The sequence below is a fragment of the Nicotiana tabacum genome, chromosome 3 (genome assembly GCF_000715075.1).
Source record: "Nicotiana tabacum cultivar K326 chromosome 3, ASM71507v2, whole genome shotgun sequence".
NCBI classification, from domain to species: domain Eukaryota; kingdom Viridiplantae; phylum Streptophyta; class Magnoliopsida; order Solanales; family Solanaceae; genus Nicotiana; species Nicotiana tabacum.
The window spans coordinates 189,225,425-189,243,205 of record NC_134082.1 but is presented as its reverse complement, the minus strand read 5'-3'; the positions used below and the strand labels follow the sequence as shown (position 1 = coordinate 189,243,205).

Sequence of the window (17,781 nt, the reverse complement as noted above, 5' to 3'; positions counted from 1 at the left end):
AAGTAAGAATTAAAAGTAATATTCGAGATCGTATGAGTTGTATGAAAATTCTGGCAAGTGTGGGCACTAAGATAAGCTAAGTATGGACGCAACGAGGGGCAGAAAGATCAGGAAAAGTAATAGCTTACGTTGAAAGAAAGCTAAGATGGAACGAAAGAATTATTTGATCAATGATCCAGAGTTAGTACGTTATGGAGATACACTTAAGATTTTGGAGCATTATCCAGGAAGCATATTTGTTGATAATCATATAGCCATAGAAGACTCTAGTATAAGTTAAAAGAAAGAATTAAGCCCAGGGCATAGACAAAGGATTGAATTGTTAGAAGATTGTATCATGGATATTCCCTAACGCCCATGAAAGGCTAAGGTAATAACTGATACCATGAGCCACATATGGGAAGATAGCTTAAACCTATATAAAGGCTGATCAGAAGGAAGAGGAAACTAAAGAATTACATCACCTAAGTAAATCAAGAGTCTGATTATTGGACCTAGAAAAATTATAGAAGTTGTGCTGGAGAACATGACAGAATCACTCTTAATATCAGATGTTCAAGAGAAATAACACAACAACCATAATCTATAATTGCTCTACAAGGAAGCCAGTTAGAAGAAGTAACAGCCTCATACGAAGTTAGTATGAACATCCCACCGGATTGTGTATGTACCAGAGGTGCGAGTATTATAATAGAAATTCAAGTTATGGACAATAATTACACCTAGGTGGAAGGGAGGTCACGAAAGAGATAGAAGATACGATACGAGATTTTATGGTAAGTAAGGTAAAGATGAACAACGTATGAGATACCTAAAGGCAGAAGATCGAGAATAGTCCATACTTCGGATAGAAGGCTATAAGCACGGGAATCCAATAACCAAGAATGATAGTGGCATCGTCAGCGGCATGTCTTCCAGCCTTTGGTTTCTAAGTACTGAGAGATCTAGTTAAGAGAATAGAGAAAACTTGGAGACGATGTGATGTCTCGCTTGAAATTCCATAATAACATAAGGAAATCTATAGTGCAAGCAAGTTGAAGGAAAGTTTATATATGAATATGTATAGGTCACAAGATAAAGTATGGTATAACGACAAAGTTTTAAGGAAACATGAGTAAGGATGAGGAAAGGCAAGTGAAAAGGTGACGAGAATGGATAAGTCCTCAGGATTAAGTCTATGAAAATAAGAGAGATAATGGTTTCTCTAAGTTATTGAAAGTTCAGTATAGCCTTAATGAACTCAAAGGAGTCTAAGATTAATACCATTTAGAAAAAATAAAATGCTGACCTAGTAATAAAATGAGGCTATAATTGTGACAGATAAAGGATGACGTTTGGACCTTCGTTTGAATAATGATTTGAAAAAAAAAAGAAAATAGAAGAAGAGAAGAAGAAACGATTTCGCTGGCGACACGAAATTAGGATACCCCCATAAGGTGATCACATTTAGACACTATGAAATACGATTATGGGAATTACTTCGAATATTCCTTAATACAACGTAAGCCCTAGCGGTAGTGTATTACGTATGAAGTTTCAAGTCTTAAAGTAAAGGATTATAGATCAACATTGAGGCGAATCAACAATGGTTAGATATAAGTTACAAAGTATGACATGAGATTAGGCCATGATTCTTAAGACGAACGGTAATGAAGGGACATTGAAGGACTGAGATTTATACCTAAAGGGTAGGCAACAAAAGTAACTGAGAATTTGGTAAGCATACCGCAGTAAAGGTAGATTGAAGTAAAAATTATGGTATACTATAACCCATGGAAATGCAGTAAAGTCATATGAATGGATAACCAGATCTATGAAATAAGATATGGCCATATTCACAAGTTCTACAAAGTATCGAGTAAAGGACTTCAGTATACCTATAGAGGCCCAGAGAGGTATCCTATTAAGCCTTGTATATACAAAGTAAGGCCTAGAGACTGGCTAAAAGATAAAAGGAAAAAGGAAAGATGAATCGCATAAGTGCGCCTATAAAGCCAGGGTCATATAGGTAGCATGACAGGAGGTAACAGAAGTTGCAAGATTAGGAAGATTTCGACCACAGGTCATGATATGAGCAAAAAGACTAAAGGAGGAATACCCTAGACTTTGGATTTATTCATAGAAACAACTGCTTAAATGGAAATAAGAGTATTAAGGTATTCACAAGAGCTCTAAGTTACGAAAATAATAAGAACATCAGTCAACATTCGAGGACGAATGTTCCAAAGGGGGGAATGATGTTAAGTCCTGCAATATTACGTCGATATTACGTTCGGCAGTATTATATTACGACAATGTTATGATCTGCAGTAATATATTACGATGATGTTACCCTATGCAGTAATATATTACGATGATGTTGCGTTTTGCAGCATTAGGTTACGACAGTGTTGTACCCAACAGTATTACATTACGGTGATGTTACGCTTTGCAGTAATAAGTTACGACGATATTGCACCCTGCAGTAATGTATGTTGAATTTGTCATAAGGTAATTGACATCAGTCCAAGAAAAATATTATTTGGGGATTATAAGGATTATAAGTGATAAGTAAATTCGTGAAGGTAATAGGGTAAGTAATATCAAAGAAAATGAATTTTATCGAAATTTGGCATGTTGGGGTAAAATACGGCCCGAGCTAAAATACTCGGTATTTATGGACTAGTGTCATACAAGGTACTACATGGCCATGATAGTAAGGTGTATAAGGTGTATGGAAAGTGAGTAATATTTTAAGTAATTTGTGGTAATTTTTAAAGTATACGGGTAATAGATTAATTACCGGATAACGAAATATTACCCGGTTAACTAATAAGTGGATAAGATTAAATCCTCCCCCAACAAAACGTGGCAGAAGGCCACTATTTGAGAAATTGACTCATATTGATTTATGAGTAGGTGGCATTATTATCCTTTTCACTTATCAGAAAAGCCAATGTCTTTGGCACATATTCCTGAATATCAAGTGAAGCTCTCATTAAGGTTTTCTGTTTATACTGAATTCAATATGCTATTTTGTTTGAAAATTGTAAAATGAAAGCACGTTGCTCTTCAAGATGAAGATAATAGCCGATTTTTCTAACTGCAGAAGTGAAATTTTACTATAGAAATTGTGGACAGGAAGGGCATAAGAGTAACTACTATTCCGAAATTCGTGACAACACTTCATACTGTATTAGAAATGTAGGTTCTTGGTTTAGCAGAGGAGTTCGTACAAAATTATACTGTATAACAGCAACGGAATTTTGCGGTTCTAAATGAGTACGGTGCAATATTTTCCAAGAATATTAAATAGAGTTTTCCCTACTCCAGGTATGTTAAGGCTATCCCTTCTTTCTTTTGGCATGATCCTCACGATACGAACGAAACGTGCAAATGCACAAATTCCATGAATGACTCTATTCATAGAAGTATTAGAGACATCTATGTTCTGGAATTTCCACGTGTCATAATATTTATCATATGTTCATGGGTCTCAGAAAAAATATGAAAGTTGAAAAGAGTTTACTTTATGATATTACTCAAAGGCAAAATGATCTTATAAAGCTCCAAAGATTTTATTAACGTACTTTCCATGCATTGCATTCATGTGCATTGACCCATGATCAAATGTCGTTATATACGCGTATATATGTAAATATATGTATATGAGATATGAGAAAAGGTTACAGCGTTATATACGCACCACCACCTGATCAGCTGGTATATGATGATGATGTTGCCTACAGTGGCTAAAATATGATTCAAACGGCGTTATATATGCGTATATATGTATGTGTTCAAACGTCATTATATATGCGTATATATGTATGTATATATATATGTATATGGGATATGGAAAAGGTTATAGAGTTATATACGCACCACCACCTGATCAGCTGGTATACGATGATGATTTTGCCCACAGTAGCCATTATGACATGATGGGATGCCCTGAGAGGCTGATGATTTTATGAAGCATGTACCTATGCACAACATGACATTCATACGCATATGCATGATGCTAAAAGTAATTTATGATTTACAAGGTTATTCAGACTTACAGGTTGAGTCATATACTCTATATTTCTCCCATGTCTCATATGGATTTTTTTATGTGCCTTACATACTCGGTACATTATTCGTACTGACGTCCCTTTTGCCTGGGGACACTGCATTTCATGCCCGCAGGCCCCGATAGACAGGTCGAGAGCTCTCCAAGTAGGCTATCAGCTCAGCGGAAGATGTTGGTGCGCTCCATTTGCTTCGGAGTTGCTCGTTTGGTTAGTATGATTTAGACATGTATTGTTTGGTATGGGGGGACTCTGTCCCGACCTTTATGATATTTATGTACTCTTAGAGGCTTGTAGACATATGTCATGTACGTAAAAGATTGTACGGCCTTGTCGGCCTATGTTCTGAGTTTATAAATGATCATGTTGGTCTATTAGGACCGTATGTCACGTGTATATGATGATGTAATAAGAAAGATACATTAAGTTGGTACTCAGTTGAGTAACGTACCGGGTGCCCGTCACGGCCCATCGGTTTGGGTCATGACAAAATGGATAAAAGAAAACAGTCATTCACCCACATTATCCATTTAACAATGGGTTGGATAATGAAATTTTTAAAAACGGATCAAATATGGATAAGAACCATATCCACTTAGAAAATAGATATCCAATGGATAACTAGTGAGTTTAACTTTTGCATTTATAAAGCCTCAAATTGGGAGTTCCTCAAGTTTGGGAGACTAGGAATTCTCTCAAAAGTAACCATATTCAAGAAGCCATGGATAATATTATTATCCATATTATCCGCTAGTTAATCCATTTTTTATCAGTATTAAATATGGGTCGGAATCGGATAATTTATCCATTTTTGCATTATCCATTTTTGACTCGTCCCATATCTGACCTGACATCCCGTTTGCCATCCCTATGAGTGTAATGCCTAAGAACTTCTCCAAAATAGTAGTACCATCTTATGTGGGTCTAGGAGGGGGCATTTGCATCTATACCCGCTTTTTGTGTCACATTTTAACTTGTGCTCGCTTGGCAAAAAAATTTGCAAGCGTACCCGCTTTTTCGCATAACTTCAGCACATGGGGCTGAAGTAGCAAAGGCAATCACGCAAAATTTCAGCATTCTAGTAGTCGAGCCTGAAGCTCAACTCTAGAGCTGAAGTTTTTGTGTTGTAACTGGGAAACTTCAGCTCTATAGCTGAAGTATTTGTGTTGTAATTTTTGTGTTGTAACTGGGAAATTTCAGCTCTAAAGCTGAAGTTTTTTGTGTTGTAACTGGAAAACTTCAGCTATAGAGCTGCAGTTTTTGTGTTGTAACTGGGAAACTTCAGCTCTGGCCTTTGAAAAAAATAAATTGCACAGCTCGCCAAAAGTTGGAGTAGTTCAGTTGTTGGAAGAAGCTGCCACTAAGTAGGGGAAAGACTTCAACTGCAGGTATGATCAGTTTTTGTTTGATTATGAAAGAGAAGGATCATGAAATATCTGGTCTTCCTTGCGTGAAGAAAAAGTGATAAGCTAAGCAAATATAGATAACAAATCCTTTGTACATATACATATACTAATCGCCTTACATAACAAAAGCTTCTCTGTAATGGCAAAAGTCACTAAGAAATTGCTTTAGGTCCCATGTCCTGCCATTGCTATCTTGGATCAAGAATAGTTAATGTTTAAGACATTGTCAGTGAGACATCTTATCTCATTTGAATCATCTGTTTCAGATGCATTCCTCTCATTTAACTCATCAATGCTGATTTCTTCCGAATGACCAACAAAGCAGCAAGCACATCGGTGCCTTTGGAAATTAGGAACATGTGCATGAAGTTTCTTATCTAAAGCTGAAGAAAGAGAGCAATGTTGAAGTCATCGTTGTAGAAGAAGAAAAAAGAAAATGAAAGAGGAGGAGGAGAAAAGGAGCTGAAGTTGTTTAAAAAATGGGTACAAGTTAAAAGTTTTTTAAAAAAATGGGTATAGGTTAAATGATGGCGACCAAATAAGACGCCCGTGCAATTTTTACGTCTAGGAGGTGTCTTTAAGAGGCGGGCTACTTCTTTAGGCCGACGTTTCCCGTCAGCCCAAAATATATTCTTGGGCTTTCTAGAAACATCGAGAAAAAGCCCATTCGGAAAATTTAAATTGTGACCATCTAAAATTTCTCAGTCTCGTCGTTAATTAGCATTTCCTTTAGGCCTTAGCAGAAATGGAGCTACTCATTGCTCAAGAAAGTTCAATTGGATTCTCTTTCACAAAATTATAGTACTATTTATACAGAAAACAATTTTTTTTTGTTAACATGTATATTTCTGAATCTCGTTTACGTAGTGACTCAAAAATCACTTTATGCCATAGGTCTGAATCCAAGGTGTTTTCTAACTTATTTCTTTTAGTAATCATGTTCCTGACTCCACGACTGCCCTTAGGTTACAACTTACAGCAGCCAAAAATTGCTTGTTAGACTACAGCATGAGCAAATAAAAACTGAGAGGAAACGAGTGAACAAGAGAGCTAGCAAGACCTAATATAATGCACGTTTCTGGAAGTTGGGCAGTATTGTAGTAGTCCTTGTGTGAACGAGTTGTTGAGTGTTCACACACCAGCATTTCAACTTAGCACATTTTTGGGACTTATAGTACGTATACGTTTCCACATGCTAACTCATGTACTTTGGAAACCAAATGCTGATTACCGTATGACGTGTTTCTACATTATATTGTAAGAAAATAACTTTTATGTTAATAGTTTTTCGACATTTATTAGTGACATGTAACAACGGGCATATCATGCGTAACCAGAAGAGACTTTAACAGCATGAGGAGAATAAACTGAGTAACCAAACGGAAAAAAACAGTCCTCTAGTTTGTTAATACACTAGAACATACTAAATAAAATTATTAATTTTTTTCAAAAGCAACAATCTTTTAATCAGCTAGATCAAGAAGCTTTTATGCTGAAATTTTAGGTTTTGGTATTTTTCTATAAACACCAAATGACATACCAAATACCAATATTTTTAAAAAAAATATCGTACCAAATATCGTATAAAAATCAAAAATACAAAAACATACATTATAATTTTCATTTCAGTATTTATCAAACTATGCATAGCCCTATGCGCAATTGTATGTACCAAAAGTCTACCAAATTTCTTTACTCTCCCAGATACCCAACTCTTCCCTAAATGCGACAAATTAAGCTAGGAAAAAAGATGATTACAAAATTGACAATTCGTAATGGATGGAGCCAACCAAGCCAAAAACAGTGTTCCAAGATTTCTGTCCACCGAATGGTATTTCAAAATGATGTGATCGATGATATACACTAACATGAGTAACATCCAATAAAATCTGGCATACAGTTCAAAAGTAGTGATAACGAAATTCAGAAGTTGACCATCATTTTCTCGCTTGTATCTTCTACTTGGATTCTCTTCCACAGCTATACGCCGATGAGTACGACCTTTTTGTTTTTTAATTATCTAATAATAGTCGAAACTCACAAGTTCCATTAATTTAAATTCACCTTAACAAATACTTTAGTACCTCGTAGATGTTTAGTTTAAAATGTGGACACAAAACCAGATAGCTTTTCTTCAATGGAGACCCATGTATTAATTAATTCGACTTTTTGTTCTTTGTTTGCAGAATATTCTGAATACTCCTTTGCCCTCCTTATGCAGATAAAACAATTTTCGTCTTTCATTAGAGTTATACTCGTTTTGGAAGTCTCTCTCTTTATAATTTTTTCATTAAAGAGTTTGGGAGAAAAAGGTAACTCAAATAAGTCAGCAGACGTTTGAAATTAAGGTCACTAAATTCGGGCTATCTCTTATTTATTTATTTATTTTAGCACCCTCAACTCTTTCTATATTTTCTAGGACCTTATATTTAAACAATGAATATTGCCAGTTCACTTTTTGATCTCGTTTTCTAAATTCATAAAGTAACATTAATTGAATCTTAGAAAATAACCCTTGAATATCATTCTATGTTAAGACCCCCTAATCAAATCCCCACCTAACTATTACAGTAGTTGACTGGTAGTGGTAGAGTACGCAACGCTTCATACCTATTACGTAAAGTTCTGTTTGATAATAATTAAATGGTTTTCTATAAGTGGAGGGTTAATAATAACCTTCAATAATTTATCATCAATATGAGCAGACAATACCAACATTAATTATATTCCGACTATTATTGCATGGATTTTGCCATTAAATATAGTATGGATTTCAATAAATGCATAAATATACGAATCCGATACCAATCAATTACTCCCCTACCGCCAAGCCGCTTTATAAGGTTTTTCTACTCCACAACTTGCTCTACAATTATCACTTCTAATGAGTCATTCACAATTGAATTGACCCTAGAGATTCCCAAAAATTCATAAAAGAATCTTCCGTTCACATCCTTTTACATTTTTGCAGTCAACAGAGACTCCATACCTTTGTAACAAAAGGAAGCTTATCTTTTATTGTCACTTGATAAGGTCTCTGTCCTACTAGTATTAGTTATTATTTCAATGTATGTTCATCTATATATGAACCCTTTTATTTTTGCTATTTCAGTCTTCTTCATCCTAACCAGTTGCTATAAGGTCTTTTTCATACCTTGTTATTTCTTTTTTATGAATTTCAAATTCGTTGTGAGATTTCTGTTTAAGGGGAGGTTTGGCGTAATTGTTAAAGTTGTCTCCATATAACCAGGAGGTTAGGGGTTCAAGCCGTGGAAATGTATGGTAAGGCTGCATACGATAGACCCTTGTGGTCCTGCCCTTTCCGAACCCTGCGCATAGCCGGAGCTTAGTGCACCGGGTTGCCCTGTCGTGAGATTTCTGTTTACACTGAATTATAGTATCAAAGATTGATATATGATAGTTTGTGCAACTGCAGTATTTGGTGTTGGAATTTGATCAACAAAGAAGCAGCCATGACTACTGCTATTTCAAGCATTAGTCCAAGTCCTACTAGGCTTGAGGTTTGTTTCAGACAGTAATTTTCGTTACTTTATCCTTTTATGGTACAATTGGAGGAGTTACTTGAAAATATGGTATATTTGAGATATAAAGTATGTAAATTTTTTCAGGGGAAATTTATGGGTATGCTTGTTTGTTGGATTCTGGGACTTGGTTCACTTGTTTCTTGGAATAGTTTGCTGAGCATTGGAGATTACTACTATGCACTGTATCCGGTCAGTCTTTCTTCCAATGTAGACACAGAAAAGTTGAAATGATGCAATCAAATCACCTTGGATTTTTTGAATTTTTTATTATTTACTGACTGGTTTTATTTTGTCTTCGTGTTAAAGAATTATCATCCTTCAAGGGTTCTCACCCTAGTTTATCAACCGTTTGCACTTGGAACAATGGCACTTCTTGCATATAATGAGGCAAAAGTTGATACAAGAATGCGCAACTTAGCTGGATATACTGTTTTCACCTTAAGCACATTTTCACTCATAGTGGTATGTTCTGCTTTTTCTGATTTCTGGTTTTTATGTTGTCGTTGTTTTGCTCACTCTTTCGTAATATGTGTTTTCGCTTCTGTCCAGTTGGATTTGGCGACGTCTGGTAAAGGTGGACTTGGAAATTACATTGGTGTATGTGCTATAGTAGGTACATTTGGAGTTGCAGATGCTCATGTTCAAGGTGGAATGGTTGGAGATTTATCATTCATGTGCCCTGAGTTCATCCAAGTAGGTTGCAGTAACATTTTTTTAACTTATTTCTACTTCAATTACTACATGAAATCCTGAATTAAGTTTGTATTTTGACTCAATGAATTATGCAGTCATTTTTAGCTGGTCTTGCTGCATCTGGAGCTCTCACCTCTGGTTTAAGGCTAATGACCAAAGCAGCTTTTGAAAACAGTAGCAACGGTCTACGCAAAGGAGTTAGTACGTAATTCTGATCTCGTTGTTGCAAAGTTAAATGGAATAACACTATGCTTGGTTTACGTTCAATCCAATCCAAATTGATGTTTTTCGATATCTGTGTTGAGTCTTCCTCCTGTGAGAAACTTAGAATTCTTGATTTTGCAGTGTTGTTTCTTGCCATTTCTACATTCTTTGAATTTCTATGCATCCTTCTATATGCATTCATCTTCCCTAAGCTACCAATTGTAAAGCACTATCGCACAAAGGCAGCTGGAGAAGGATCAACAACTGTTGCAGCAGACTTAGCTGCTGCAGGCATTCAAACTCAACAAATCGAAAAAGTAAACAACTTTTTTCTCTTCAAACTAATAAAAACTGTTATAAGTGATTTTCATGATCATAACATTTGATATGTTTCATTCAACTCGACAGGCTGGTGATGATGCTAAGCAATTACAACGTCTGAGTACCAAACAATTGTTTTTCCAGAACATTGATTATGCATTGGACTTATACTTGATATATGTCCTCACTTTATCAATTTTCCCCGGATTCTTGTATGAGAATACTGGTACCCACAAATTGGGCTCATGGTAAGTGTGCATGCCTAGAAATCTTTGCTATAATGATTTGCAATACCTCATTAATTTCCTTTTCAACTGTCAGTATTAGGCATTATTTTAAGAAAATGGATAAAAAATGAAATATATAGAATGTTCCAATATGTAGAATTAGCATTCTGGAACTCCATGTGATCATTTACAGTATCAAATTGAAATTCAAATGGCACACTGTTCCATATTATCTTGAGCATGTGCAGAGTCAACTTGATATCTTGGAGTTCTCACCCAAAGAAGATAAGACATGCTAGGCTTGATAGAAACTAAGCTAACTGCATATTAATTTGAATTATTGAAAATAATGTTTTGCTTAAAAAATGGTTTTGTTACAGGTATGCTCTAGTTTTGATAGCAATGTACAATGTTTGGGATTTAATAGCAAGATACATTCCACTGATAGAGAAAATCAAGCTTAAATCACGAAAAGGCCTCATGATCGCGACACTCTCTCGTTTCTTGCTGATCCCTTGTTTCTACTTCACTGCAAAGTACGGCGATCAAGGCTGGATGATATTTCTTGTATCCTTCTTGGGACTCACAAATGGTTATCTCACTGTTTGTGTCATGACCGTTGCTCCTCAAGGATACAAGGTTGGTAAAATTTACTGTTTCAGAATGCATAGAGCTGTCATTTTTTCATCTTTTCTTAATTTTTTTAACATTTGCTGAAATTTTGATATTTGTAGGGGCCAGAGCAAAATGCATTGGGTAACATACTAGTGCTATTCCTACTAGGTGGAATATTTTCTGGTGTTGCCTTAGATTGGTTATGGATTATTGGTAACGGGAAATTCTGAGGACTCCAGATGGTATGATTTGACAGAACAATAGCTAACATTGTTATTTAGTGGAAATGATCGTATAGTTCTGGCTTTGTAATCTGCATTTCTTTCCTTCCTTCCTATCACGTTTCAGCTTTTAGGAACAATTCGTTGAGTATAGAGAATGATGAAATTGCCATACGTGATGATTAAACTTCTTTGTCGATTGCAAAGAGTGTTAAAGAAGCTTTAACAGGAAAATACTCAAGTTAACGTTGGTGCAAACTGTAAACATAATTGTTTATCAATAAAATAATTTTTCCTTTGTTGTTTCATGCACTCACACAACATATGAGGGAAGGTGAAATGGTTGTTACGAATTTTATCTTATCTTAAAATTACCTAAAATTTGCTCAAATTATAGGAACTATTACATTGAATTTGGTTCACTTGGTATTCCTAACAATTAACTGAGCCGTAAGAAAGTAAAGTCCATAAAAGTAAAGAACACACGATTAATTTACGTAGAAATCACTATGACTCAAAGGTGAAAAGATCATGACGCACAAACCTAAGGAATTTCAACCTAACTTTTCCGGAAAACAATGAGCTGGTCGATACTATGCTCTCTTTGGCTGCTAAACTTTGAACGCACACACTTCTTCAATGAGAATCATTAACCTTGATAGTTAGGGTGCATTAGTAGCACAATAGTCGATCAAGAAACCAAACTAATTGCGAGAATCCGTTTCTAAAAAGAAAATTCTTATACCACAAAAGAATCCTAGTAGGCTAGTACATATTTTCTAGGAGTATTTCATTAACCAAAAGCAACTCCATCATGATAGAACTTCTTAGGCGACAAGTCACCTACTCAGAGTAAGCTACACAAGTAATTTCCATAAAGCACAAAGTACTTCTCTTAAGACTCGCCATTTTCAACTTCTGTCCCGCTGTCTGAATTTAAGTTTAATGCAGCTAAACTTTTAAAACTTGTGAACTTCGGCTATTTCTTGAATAGGGGGTCCCAAAAACAACTAATTTGTGTACTTAGCCCATTAGCATCTGGGTTGTTACTAGCCAATTGACGGAATTGGTGCCTAAAGGGTGAGAACAGAAAGAAATTAATAAAACATTGAGAAAATGATAAAATTGATTCCTTGTACTTGGAGATAGGTCTAAAAGTCTTTCAAATGTACTCATGAATAGTTTTGTCGTTTAAAAATGTCGAAAAATGAGCACTTTCTGTCTAAATCAAATAAACTGTAGTTATTACATTTAACGAAAATTGCGAAATAAATATTTAACCAAAAACTCCGTTGGAGTCTTGTCGAAAACCAGACCTTCTTGTCGAACCCACCAGAAATTGTAATTCTAAAAACTTTACTAGACACGAGAAATAGATTTAAAAAAAACAAAAAATTACACCTCAAAGAATTGCGCTAAAAATAAACATAGACCGAAGATTGGAGAAACTGAAAAAAATGTTCCTTCAAATGTGAGTTCACGTTAGATATTTATTTGTTTAGAACTCATGTTAAATTTAAGAACTAGGATTTGTTAAATATAGACGGACACCAAAAGTACTTACTTTTTATAAACTTAAAAAGGACCAGAACTACTCAGGGTATACTTAAGGGACTATGTTAAACCTACCCCAAGCTTAAGGTTCCATTTTTGTCATTTCTCAAAATTGATTACAAAAATAAATTGGGGTGTGATTCACATCTCAGTGTGAAGTGCAAACCCAAGTCTAAGCTCGTCTCTCGCTTCGTCTCTGCTCTATGAGTCACAACTCATCTCTGTGCTAGGTCATCAATGCTTTCAGCTTTTAGCATTTGGTGAATGTGATGGAATTTTATTAATATATCTTCTATCATTTCATATCAGTTGGATGAATGTGTATTTCTTTCTAGTATTTTCACCATTAATACTTTTAATAATTATTAGGATTTCTGTTCCTCTTTCTGATGACTTGTTCTAGGCAAATATTGTGTTGATGACTGTTGGAGCTTTGAGTGCGAAATACAAATATAGCGCGAGTTTTAATGAAGAAAGACACAACAGAAGAGAAAACTTTAAAATATTTATCAAATTTAAGAATAATAACTGTAAACATTAAATATATATATATATATATATATATATATATATGACAAAGGACTAAAAAATAATTAAGTGAAATAGTTATGTTTAGTGTTGCCTTCAAACCTCATGGGTGATGAGACACAACTTAAAATATCTTGGTGCCTGAACTAAAGTTCTTTGACGAACACTTCTTGTTCTTGGGGTCTTTTATTTGTGTCTACACACTTTATGTGTTCGACTCTAGTACTTCTACTAGCTATGTGGTATAATTCTTATGACGACACTATAGATTTTGTGCATTTCACATGTCAAATTCTTCATGTTTGCCTTGTGTTTTCTTCCCTACTATTCCTGCGCAAGTTCTTCATTGCGACCTTAGTGTCTAATGACCATGGGAAAGCGACATATGCTACCTGCCCATCCTCTGAAATATAGTCACCAGGTTATATACGCAAGTGACAAGACCAAGCATTTAAGCTCAATAAGTTAATTAGGGTATCTCCTTCACAGTTCGAAAGATGTTGCTCATACTACCAATTCACCCAAAGCATTGCAGCTATTATCCGTTGCAAATATACAGCTGGTTGGTAGCTAATGATACTGACTCTAAGTGTATACATTATATTTTGAAGCAACTATTGATATGAGTAAGATTCAAGATTTTTCCCTATACTTTTTTTTTTCTTTAATTTAGTCAGTCTTTCTGGTGATAGTTAAGAGAGATGAAGATATTACACCTGGTAAGGAAAATGTACTCTTGTCAGATGTTTTAGAGAGCCGTCTTTATGTGAATTTCATAGCACTGAGGCCATGGGTGCCTTAAGAGGTCTTAGACAACCTCATTTATTTATCTTCTGGAATGAATCCCCTACCCTACGCTGCTTAAATTTTATGCACTTTTATGTTTATTCAGTAAGAACATCATTTTGTTTTCGTTATACATGAAAAAGAATGTACATTTATCATTCATCTGTAAAGCTGGAAAAGTTACATTATAGAAACATATGTCTCTCGGCTTGTGGTGGAACTTCCTCTATTTGGCTTGTCATAGTTTGTCTTTGGGTTGCTACTCGGGTTTGGGGAGTTGATTTCAGTGTTTGTTTAACCAAATTTGCATATTTTTTTTTTGGCTGGAACAAGAGATAGAGAAATTGATGATATCTGAAGACTTCAAGGTGTTGGTATCCTCATGGCTGGAACAGACGATATAACTAATGATGATATTGAAAGCCGCGAAGGTATTGATTTAGACTTGTGCAGATAATAATATTGCATTTCTAGTTTATGATATGCTGAGATTTAATTCTCTCAAGTTGCTTGCTTCTTTTGTTTTTTTCTCTCCTTTTTTTTATTTGATAGTCCCTTTATGCGCATTGTGTACAAATGTAGTGATGTTGTTAGAGGTGGAACAGAGGAGCAGCGCAATACTAAGGGAGAGAGATGATTTAGAAAGACGAGCTGACAAGGACATATCTGAATTGTCCAATAATATCCTCTTTCTTTTGGCATTCACGGGAGGAATTTGCCATCTCTATTCTATTGATGTGTTTATTTTTGGCTGGAACATTCGTTCTCGTAGGCATGGCAAAATCAAGGATTACACTAATGAACACGTTCATCGAGGGTTTTACAGAAAGATATAAAAAGGTGAGAGAAGACGCAACAATTCTAATGGAATTGGAACAGAACAGGAAAAGAAGGCTAGCAGCTAATGTTGTGGATAACAGTGAAGGTCTTGTCATGAGCACGGATTTTTTTATTGACAGAGCTAAGAATATTTCTGATGCTATAGATTTTTCTGACTTTGAGAAACATTATTATAAGCTGATCAATTTGTCTTGGGCGCTCGGAGGTATCTACATTCCTGTTGTGCTGGTCATGTCATATTTCAACTATTACTATGGTGAGTATTTTCTTTTTCTATGGATCTTTTACATAATGTACAAAAAATGTTTCACACTTTTACTAAATGTATTCAAAGTCTATTTTGGTGCATGTTAAAGCATGATCTAGTATAAAATGCAGTTCATTAACAAGTCTAACCACCCTTTGGATTTTCAATTACAGGACAGGATTCCTCGTCACTTGATGGTATGTTAGATTTTTCTTCTCTGGCGCATAAGATTTCCTATTCAATGGCAATATTAGATACCATTTTCTATTTGCAACATCGTGACTAAGTAGTATAAATACTCTCATCAAACTAAATTTCTTTTTTCTCACAGCATTTCAACATGAACATGGCCAATACCTAGGGTATACATATGTTTCCGCGGCTGCTTTCTTTTTGGCATCCGTTTTCTGTCTTGACTCTTGAAATTATCTTCATGCGGATTGGTAGTCAACTCCTGCCCATTACTTTCTTTAGTTGTCTGGTTATTCTTCTTTTTCATTAATTTAAAATATGCTTCACAGATTATGAGTATGTCCTATTGAAGAGTAACTGTGACCAAGGAAACACCTGTATGCTGAGCTCAACATGGACTCCCTTTCTGTGATCTACCTTATTTTCCTACCTCCTCCCCCCGTTAAGTGTCTAGACATCAGATGTCTTTAACTATTCGTCTAAAAAGTGGCAGACTTATAATGATTCTTCAAGATAGATCTGTATATAATCTTTAAGCTTTCCTGTGTAGTCTGTGTAATGGATATGCAAATATGATTATAGTTTCCTTCTTGTCTAATTCCTGTTTCACTTGCAGAGGCAAGAAGTACATGGAGCAATGGATGTTGTCTCTTTAAAAATTATCAATATGGTGCATGGCTGTCTGCCTAGATTATGGTTCTCAAACCAGGGGCTGGTGCTGTCTTTTGATGTATGAGATGTTCAAGTTCATCAGTATTAGTAGTAGTGGTAGCAGATCAGCATTTGCATTAGACTATATATAAATACTTGAGTTTTGTTGCGGCAGTGATCTTTGTTTTTGGCTGAAAAATGGAAAACATTATCAGCCTGCTGCTGTTGTAAATAAAAGCCTCCATCTCCTGAAAACCAGAAAACTGAAACGTCAGTGATTATATCTTGATTACACATTAAAATCACTAGTATGTTGACTTATGCTAATTTGCAATTTCTTTCTTGGTTCATTTTCTACCATGTATGTTCTACAGCTCGTAAAATGGTCTGGTTAAAGTTTCAAAATGAAAATCCGGTAATTTAAAGTTTCAATTATTAGTTACACCAATTAGCAATTCTGTAGAAAAAGCTTTTACACTCTATTGATGAAACTTTATTGGATTCTACAGTAGTTCCTCATCTCAGGTAGGAGTAATTGGTATGTACTATGGTGGTTTCAAGTTACCCCTTGTTTGAGGGAGAAATTCAAAAATAGCCAGATTTACAACTGGTCGTTCAAAAATAGCCCAGTTTCAAAAGTAATCGAAATTTAGCAACTTTTCATGTAAAGATAAATCTGAGCAAAAATACTGTTCAAAGCCCGGAAAATACGCCAGTATATTATACTGGAGTTCCAACATAAGTATGCTTGAACTCCAGCATATTATACTGGAGTTCCAGGATAAGTATGCTAGAACTCCAGCATAATATGATGGAGTTCCAGCATAAGTACACTAGAATTCCAGCATAATATACTGGAGTTCCAGCAAGTATAATTGTCCAGTATAATATACTGGAGTTTGGAGCACCGGTGCTCCAGTCTCCAGTATATTATATTGGAGTCAGCAAAGTATACTGGTCCATCATAATATGCTGGAGTTCATACACAGGTGCACTGAACTCCAGTATATTATGCTGGATCGGTCTCTGTTGTAGCAAAATAGTGGCTATTTTTCATTGACTTCGTAAATGTTGGCTATTTTTGAATGACCAGTCCGAAAACTGGTTATACCGTGCTATTTTTACCTTGTTTGATCCAGTGTCTAGCGTAAAAAATGCACGGGGCGCCCTATGTGGTCGCCCCCATTTAACCTATACCCATTTTTTTAAAACTTTTAACTTGTACCCACTTTTTAAACAACTTCAGCTCCATTTCTCCTCCCCCTCAGTACCTTACCAAAAGAAAGCAAGATTGTGTTTTAACATTTATAAATAACGATAGAATAGTAGTATCAACAAAGTGAAGAGAAAATGCAGTTTTTTATCTGCATACATACTAAAAGGGAATTAGATGAAAAAATGGGAAATTCAGAGAGCTTGATACCGTTTTCTATGATATCTTATTTTGCCGATCAAGAACAGAGTGATTAGAGTCTTGCAAAAATGATGGAAGCGGCTGAAATGCCTCCTATGGGGTTCATAAATGAAGTTTCTAATCAACTAAGAAATGCTATGAAACTGCATCTTTTTAACTATGATATGATAAGAGATAATAGAGTTGGAAATCGATATCTTATTATTGATATTAATTACTTCCCCGGTTATACTAAAGTGTCTGAATATGAAACTATGTTGACTCCTTATTTTCTTGATCTTGCAC

The 17,781-nt window shown here is 35.3% G+C and overlaps 2 protein-coding genes across 5 annotated transcripts; both read left to right on the top strand.

Moving 5' to 3' along the window:
* The first annotated feature begins 8,290 nt into the window (after positions 1–8,290).
* LOC107768562 (equilibrative nucleotide transporter 3-like) lies at positions 8,291–11,590 on the top strand. 4 transcript variants are annotated; one of them, XM_016587686.2, is made up of 10 exons: positions 8,600–8,740; positions 8,895–8,979; positions 9,088–9,192; positions 9,310–9,465; positions 9,553–9,696; positions 9,792–9,897; positions 10,042–10,217; positions 10,309–10,469; positions 10,829–11,087; positions 11,183–11,590. In XM_016587686.2, the coding sequence occupies exons 2-10, from the start codon at positions 8,932–8,934 to the stop codon at positions 11,291–11,293; spliced, it is 1,266 nt and encodes a 421-aa protein (XP_016443172.1). In that variant the 5' UTR covers positions 8,600–8,740; positions 8,895–8,931; the 3' UTR covers positions 11,294–11,590. The 4 variants fall into 4 exon arrangements, with proteins under 4 accessions (XP_075106435.1, XP_075106436.1, XP_016443172.1 ...); XM_075250334.1 differs by lacking the exon at positions 8,600–8,740 and adding an exon at positions 8,291–8,491 and having other exon boundaries at positions 9,310–9,696; XM_075250335.1 differs by lacking the exon at positions 8,600–8,740 and adding an exon at positions 8,291–8,599 and having other exon boundaries at positions 9,310–9,696.
* Positions 11,591–12,888: 1,298 nt separating this feature from the next.
* LOC142175407 (uncharacterized) lies at positions 12,889–16,345 on the top strand. Its single transcript, XM_075242055.1, has 4 exons — positions 12,889–14,583; positions 14,735–15,248; positions 15,413–15,436; positions 16,048–16,345. Exons 2-4 carry the CDS (start codon positions 14,888–14,890, stop codon positions 16,119–16,121), a joined length of 459 nt encoding a protein of 152 aa, XP_075098156.1. The 5' UTR covers positions 12,889–14,583; positions 14,735–14,887; the 3' UTR covers positions 16,122–16,345.
* Positions 16,346–17,781: the final 1,436 nt, after the last annotated feature.

Excerpts from the sequence above, each read along its gene's own strand:
- LOC107768562 (XM_075250334.1), top strand. The coding sequence starts at position 8,932 with ATGACTACTGCTATTTCAAGCATTAGTCCAAGTCCTACTAGGCTTGAG. Across the intron at positions 9,697-9,791 it reads TGTGCCCTGAGTTCATCCAA|TCATTTTTAGCTGGTCTTGC; the intron begins GTAGGTTGCAGT and ends TGAATTATGCAG. Across the intron at positions 10,470-10,828 it reads ACCCACAAATTGGGCTCATG|GTATGCTCTAGTTTTGATAG; the intron begins GTAAGTGTGCAT and ends GTTTTGTTACAG.
- LOC142175407 (XM_075242055.1), top strand. The coding sequence starts at position 14,888 with ATGTGTTTATTTTTGGCTGGAACATTCGTTCTCGTAGGCATGGCAAAA. Across the intron at positions 15,249-15,412 it reads ATATTTCAACTATTACTATG|GACAGGATTCCTCGTCACTT; the intron begins GTGAGTATTTTC and ends TTTCAATTACAG. Across the intron at positions 15,437-16,047 it reads GGATTCCTCGTCACTTGATG|AGGCAAGAAGTACATGGAGC; the intron begins GTATGTTAGATT and ends TTTCACTTGCAG.